This window comes from Bidens hawaiensis, unplaced genomic scaffold (genome assembly GCF_021521415.1).
Source record: "Bidens hawaiensis isolate Kalapana, Puna unplaced genomic scaffold, B.hawaiensis_p1.1 tig00013778_1, whole genome shotgun sequence".
Taxonomy (NCBI): Eukaryota; Viridiplantae; Streptophyta; class Magnoliopsida; order Asterales; family Asteraceae; genus Bidens; species Bidens hawaiensis.
In genome coordinates, this window is record NW_027492177.1 from 143,621 (window position 1) to 150,844 (window position 7,224).

At 36.0% G+C, this 7,224-nt stretch overlaps 1 protein-coding gene across 1 annotated transcript; it reads right to left on the bottom strand.

Annotated features, from left to right (window-relative positions):
• On the bottom strand, positions 1-5,877 carry LOC143544878 (protein STRUBBELIG-RECEPTOR FAMILY 2-like). Its single transcript, XM_077036867.1, has 16 exons — positions 5,784-5,877; positions 5,381-5,513; positions 5,028-5,099; positions 4,858-4,923; positions 4,686-4,757; positions 4,545-4,616; positions 4,389-4,460; positions 4,234-4,299; positions 4,084-4,149; positions 3,662-3,978; positions 3,297-3,562; positions 1,041-1,306; positions 815-962; positions 627-748; positions 406-553; positions 1-333 (listed from the first exon to the last, which is right to left on the bottom strand). Exons 1-16 carry the CDS (start codon positions 5,875-5,877, stop codon positions 163-165), a joined length of 2,151 nt encoding a protein of 716 aa, XP_076892982.1. The 3' UTR covers positions 1-162.
• Positions 5,878-7,224: the final 1,347 nt, after the last annotated feature.

Below are 7,224 nucleotides of genomic sequence, written 5' to 3' on the forward strand. Positions count from 1 at the left end.
TGGGTTATCTCGGTTTGGTAATTGTATCTATTTAATGGAGAGCCTTTATTTTGACAAAACCTAACAGTTATGCAATTGTAATCACTGTTAAAGAAACTGTAGTCAGATAGCAGTTGTATATACAGGTCTTAGATTTGAACTTGACAAGTGTTTACTGATATATCAGATAGACAGATGGGTGACTGTTGGCGATCCAAGGAAGCGAGATTGTGTTGACCGGAAAGACCTCTCGTATGGATCAACATCTGCTTCTCTCATTCTGCGGTACTCTTCTATCATATTCGTCACTGACTCCATGATTTCTGATATCACTGGTCTCAATCTCTTCTCACCCTATCATTATCATTACCACTTATCGTTATTTAACAATAATATAATGGTATACTGGTATAATATTATACATACCTGAGTACACAGGGAGACAATATCAGCAAATCGCGAGAGAGCTTTCGGGGGTATTGTTTTTCTGAGAGCTGGTTCAACCATCTCATCCAAAGACTCGCTGTCATGAAGACGCGAAGAAGCCCATTGCACTAGAGGATTCTCTTCTTTTCTGTTCAAAACAAAACAAACCAAAACATCAGTCAATAATGCATGAACATAGAGCGTGTGCAAGTGAGTCATACCCGGTATTCAAAGCCTTCTTTCCAGTTAAAAGTTCCAGTAGCAGCACTCCATAAGCATAGATGTCATCCTTCTTGTAGCTAGATACAGGTTGAATCTCTTCAGGAGCAACCAATTCAGAACTCTGTTTAATCAACCATTAGTAATAAGTAAACGGGTCGACCTAACCAACAATGCATGTAGTGCGTACCTCAGCTTTAGCACTGTTTAATGTTAACGGCTTCAAAACAGCTAGACAGCAGTCAGAGATGCGAGGAATTAGATCTTCATCAAGTAAGACATTAGCAGCCTTCAAATTTCTGTGAGCCAAAGGAGGCACACAAATGGAATGCAAGTAGCTGAAAAAGATAATAAGTCAATAACAACAATGAGAATCACATATTAATCAGTGTTTCAGGTAAAGATGAGATGCTTACTTCAAAGCTCTGGCTATTCCAAGAGCAATTTTGAGACGAAGGCCCCAAGATAAAGGCATGTATGCTTCAAAATGCAAAGCATGATCAAGAGAGAGGTTTCTTACATATTCATACACAAGCATATGCTGTCCCTGTTCTACACAGTACCCGTGTAGCGTTATGATGTTTGGATGCCTTAAACGGGATGCATTCCAAATAACCTCCAAAAACCGCTGTTCTTCAAGAAGAGAGAGTGCAGCCGTACTGATGCACTTCACAGCAAACACCTTCCGCAATGAAAAAGAAAAAGAAAAAAAAAAGGCTTTAGAATGACTATAACGGGTCAATATCAACCCAATTACTTCTGAATGGGCATGCAAACGAACCGAATGTTCAGTAAACCCAGGCCTGGTTCTTGGGCTGTGCAAACAGTGCAATGGCACGAGGCCCAAAAATGCAAAGGGGCCCAAACGAAATATATCACACATTTAATTGTTTTATACTAATTTCAATATTCGCTTCTTCTATTTCCATTTCAAACGACCTATATAATAACTTACTTATGCATATTAAATGCCTTATTTAATTTGTCACCGTTTCTCTATAACTAACACTAATATCAAACTAACAATTAAAAAATTAAAAATATTGAAATTAAGAATAAAAAGAACCAACAAACTCTGAGGATATTTCAAGTACATGTCAAAAATCAGTCCACAAAAAAGAAAAAAGTTCTTTGATTTATAAAGCTCAGAGCAAGTTTTAAACCAACATGCTGCAGATGAACAAACTGCTAGAAAAAAAATTAGCCAAGTTATGTATATTAACTGCTTTAGCCAATTTTATTCTCACAAATTTTGTTTTAGTTGAACTAAAATGCTTCAACATATATATTTAATACACACAACATGAAATATCTAAGAAAATAAATATACATCAATCTTACTGTCCGGCCCGGTTGAACACGGTCGGTTTTGGTATAAACCGTAAACCAAACCGTTCATTGCGGTTTGAAAACTTTGAAACCGGCCGACCAAAGGTAAAAGAAAAAACCCGACCGCGAAGCTAAACCAATGACTGGTTTGGGTGATTTCATGGTTTTAAACCAAACCGTGAACACCCCTAGTCTTTAGACTTACTGAGTTTACTATTTTAGACTTAGTGTTTGTGTGTATGTTTGATGTTTAGCCTTTGCAAGATGATCGTTTTAATACACTACTTTGTTTTGTTTATTTTATAACAATTGTATTCGTATTGTGGTTTTTTAGTATATAATTGATGAGTTTATATAATAAGGAGGCGGCCCAAATTTTGTCTCACACGAGGCCTAAATCTTTTTTATCATTCTCAGGGACGGGCCTGAGTAAACCATTCAGTGGGAAGCTTGTTAATGGTCGTTTATTTAATAAACGAACGAAGATGAGCACACGTCTCTTTCATTCATTTATGTTCGTCAATGTTTATTTATGTTTGTTCATATAAATTTGTTTATGCTCGTCCATTTATGTTTGTTAGATTACGTTTGTTCGTTTATGCTCATTAATATATTCATTAAAACTTTTAAGCCCATTTCAATTCAGTTTAGTTTTAATGACTTCTTAAACCAAATGCATTGTTATTCATTCAAATGTACTTTTAATTGGTTTTTGCATAGTTATATACTTATATTTGTTCTTCTATGTTTAGCTATGCACGCTCGTAGTTCGTGAACCGTTCTTTTAGACAGTTAACAAACAAATATAAACGAACACAAACATGAACACATTAATTTTGTTAATTAACAAACGTGAACAAGAAAACCCCGTTCGTTTAATTGTTCGTGTTCATGATGCGTTTGCTTAGATAGTTAACGGACGAACATACACAAACACGAACACATTCATTTGCTTAATGAGCGAACACAAACAAGAAAACCCCGTTCATTTACTTATTTGCATTCGATCGTTTGTTCGGTTAAAGTTAAAAGAACGAACACAGACAAAACATGTTCGTTTTGTTCGGTTTGTACTGGCCTACTTATGAATGGGTCAAATTGGGTTATGCTCTGTATTTAATGGGTCAAACAGGTCAAAATTCACCCAAAAATAATATAATTTGGCTAATCATATTTAAGGCACTACTTTTCTATGCAAAAATATAATAAAAAAACAGACAGACTTTTTTGAGTCAACCTGTGTTCACATAAGTGAAAAGTACCCAATTTGGCCCGAAATGACCCGTTTTGACTGTTTACCCATTTGGCCCAGTCCACCAAATAAAGAAGAGTCAAGAATGTACTTGTCCATCAGGGAACTCTGCCCTGAACACTGAGCCAAGAGATCCTTCTCCTAGAAAGTTAGTTCGGTTGAAGCTATTTGTGGCTAATTCCAGCTCAGCAACTGTGTATAATTTTGCACCAATGGGAGCTCTAATTTTCTTAGCAAAACTTCTTCTTCTATTCACTTTCACAAATCTAGTATGGGCTGGACGAAAACGCCTTAACCCACTAGGTGAGTTGATTACCGAGAATTCCAGGCTCTCCTCATGAGCATCAGATAAACAATCTGTAATACAGAATATAAATATATATTTAATAATAATATGTGCTTAACAAACAGTATGCAATTATTATTAGTGAATCAGGGCTCTTTGAGCTTGCTTGCCTCTGGATGTACTGAGTGGAAGAGAATGTTGCGAGTGTTCACTTATTTCTTGTCTTCTAAGCTTTCTACCACATTTATAGAACCGAATCATGAAGAGTAGTAAGCATGCTACCACTAGTGTACCACCACCAACCAAAATGCCTATTTTGCTCGGTTTTTTCTTTTTATGCATTACAATTTCAGGAAAAGGATAGTTTTCAACTGCACTTGATTCGGTTGATGGTGGAAAGGTAATGTTCAGCTGATCTGGTGGATTGTCTAGAGGGAAATCCCAGGGCGGGTTGTTATCGGATTTGCCAAACATATTACCCCCGATCCTTATCAAAGACGAAGAGAATGTGATTTAGATGTCATATAAATGAGTTGGAAAGTAGCAAGAAACTATGGAAAAAAATGAGAAATATTTCATTGTGGTAGCTTACCACAGATTGTGTACATCCTGGAATTGTTTTGGAATAATACCACTAAAGTGGTTATCCTCTATGTTCCTAGCATTGTATGTATTTGAAGTTAGCAGCATCAATACAAAAAAATAACTCTTAAAAGATGCTACGAACAATGAAAAAACTTACAGATCTGTTAGTTGTAGGCCAGCTAGATAGATCACTGATCCTGTGAATTCATTATGCTGCAAGAACCTGAAAATTTGTTCTACAAATCGATAAAACTAATCCAAATGTAGTAATAAATGTGAAGATATAATTAAACAATTAGAAGGCACACTGACAGTCTTGAGAGGCCTCTGAGTGTTCCAAATGAACTTGGTAGGTCCCCTATAAATTGGTTGTAAGACAGGTCCCTGTGAAAACAGAATCGAATTACTTTCTTTTTACAAAAAAAGGTCAGGCATATATGCGTATTGAAAACAAAGTTCATATCATACATTTCTTTAAGAAACGACAGGCCTGTAAATACATTGCCAATAGGCCCTGACAAATAGTTGTGGCTCAAGTTCCTGCAAGGAGAAAGATTATGCCTGTTTGATAGCAGGTGAAGTAAGTTGGAGACGAGGAGGGAGACTTACATATGTATAATATTTTTCATGGAAGATATTGAGTAAGGTATGTATTGGCTTAGATTGTTGCATGCCAAATTCCTGCATTCACATGGATATTTAAGTAGAAATGAGTACTTGTAACAACAAAAATACTTGTAAAAGAGGTTATTGCTGTAGAGTAATATCAACAGAATCTTACAAGTGTGTTAGATTTGATGGCAGATTGTATGGAATTTCACCATAAATGCTGTTGTTGCTAACATCCCTAGTATCAAACGCACCACAATTTAGAAAGCAGGATATACACACACACACACACACACAATAAATATCATGTGAAACTGATGTTGCATGACTAAAAGAACCTACAGTTGCTTCAAGTGGAGGAGATTATTGAGCTGGTAACCAAGGTTTCCACTAATGTTTTGATTGCCAAGTTTACTGTAAGTTAAGTGAAGTAATGTAAGTTCAGGGTAAAAGATCAAAGAAGTACACTCCTAAATAACTTCCATATTTTCAACACAAAAGAGTCACATTAATGAAATTACAAGTTCTATAACTACTGATATATTTATTTTAGCATCATTGACAGTCATGTATTTTGGGAACAAAAAGTTCTTCATAGTTTGGATGAGTACATATCATTTGTGATATACTAAACATCACACATGACTCTTCTAAATTGCTGAATTAACTAAATGAAGGAAGCATTTTAGACTTACATTTCGGTGATGGAAGAACCAGAACATGAAACTCCAGTCCACGACTCTGCACATGGATCTCCCCCGCTTGATTTCCATCCTTTGAGTTGTTGTGGAGTATTTAAAGACCGATACAGATCTTGAAGCGCCTTAACTGCCCAGATCACACAGAATTATTTCATACAGTACTGTAACTGGAACTAGTTTCTATACTATCAAACAGTTATTACAATATGATACGCACTAACATCATTCAAAACAGCCCAAACTCTAGAACAAAACGATATTGAACTATTTCCATTGAGCAGAGATCTTCAGTTCATCAGTTGAATCATCATAATTAAACTATCAAAGCTCAGGTAACTAGCAGCAATAAGAGGATGAAGTTCACAAATAATCAGCTAGGGTTTGTAATAGCAAATACCTTGGAGATTATCGGTATGAGCAGAACCTTGTGGAACCAGAAGCATCAATAACGCAAACACAACACTCAAGTAGAAACTTCTACAGCAAGTCATAGTTGAAATCGATTTCATCAGACAAATTGACCAGAGTAACGACCTCATTACACAAAGTAGCCGATTAATCGCCTGAAAATAGAAAAAACGAGGATGATTATACAGAACGAACTCCAATTCAAAGAATCAAAAGCTAATTCTTCAATTAATGACTTCAAATCCACAATTCGCACAACAAAACTAGATGAAATCAAAGGAAGTGTTGACTGTTGAGTACGAACTGTGTATGCATCAAAATCCTAAATGTAAACCGATTAATTAAGCGTTTAAGTAAAATTAGGGTTCGCAGTATCTATACCTTCGAAGAAGAAGAAGAAGTAGCAGCTTGCTCTCTGTAAGTTTTGTGAGAGAAAGTGCTGAGAGAGAGAGAGAGTTTGGGTTTAAGGCTTCTGATCGGTGAGTTGCAGAGAGAGTACACGTCAGCAAACGAGCGGTTATTTTGTTACTTGGCGCTTTCTTTTGAGATACGAATAGAGCGTGACAAGAGGGATATTGCAATTCATGCATCAAAAGTTGTACACAAATGAAATGAAATGAAATAATGGATTCGTAATTTCATAGTTTCAAACTTTCAGTCCATCGATTTTAGTTACAACAAAAGAAATAATAAAAGATAGTATTTTTTAGATATCTTTTATTTTAACAAGAATACATGAGTTATAAACTATAAATTTGAATACATGGTGGAGGTTATGGTTGGATGTTTGGTTAGACAACTGTCTCTTAAGAAATCGGTTTCCAAAGTTGTTTTAGTTAGAAGCGAATAAAACTTGCATGGTTGCGGAATCGTTGTATTAATAATGATGGGGTCTATTCGGTGTCTTGGAACTGGAAAACTCTGCTCGTGTACGGTGAGCCTGTTAACGAGCTGATGGAAATGTTAGATCTTCTTTTCTATTTTCGGTTCAAAGGGGGTCAAGATAAAGGGTATGGGAAGGAGAGACGTTTGAGGTGCTTTCAGTTGCGGCTATGAAAAAATTTCTTTATAAGGTTAACCCGCCAATTTAATCAAGCATCTTTGAGTGGAATAGCTGGGTCCCTTTGAAGGTGAATGAGGTTTTATGGAGGGCCCTTCTGAACCGTGTGCCTACAAGTGATAACTTGATAAAAAGAAGTATAATATATGGTTCGGATATTTGTAGCAATTGCAAGGCAACGGGGGGAGTCGGTTGATCATTATTTCGCATCTTGCTATGTTGCAACTGTGGTGTGGCGGCGTGTTAGTTTGTGGTGTAATTTACCAAAATTTTGCAGCCCATATATCTAGAAAACTAAAACTATTTTACAATCCGGGTTTTAACAGTATCCATAAATAAAATTAAGATCTACATTCACAGAGTAAAAAAA

Excerpts from the sequence above, each read along its gene's own strand:
- LOC143544878 (XM_077036867.1), bottom strand. The coding sequence starts at position 5,877 with ATGACTTGCTGTAGAAGTTTCTACTTGAGTGTTGTGTTTGCGTTATTG. Across the intron at positions 4,617-4,685 it reads ATGAAAAATATTATACATAT|GAACTTGAGCCACAACTATT; the intron begins GTAAGTCTCCCT and ends TTCTCCTTGCAG. Across the intron at positions 963-1,040 it reads GGAATAGCCAGAGCTTTGAA|CTACTTGCATTCCATTTGTG; the intron begins GTAAGCATCTCA and ends TATCTTTTTCAG.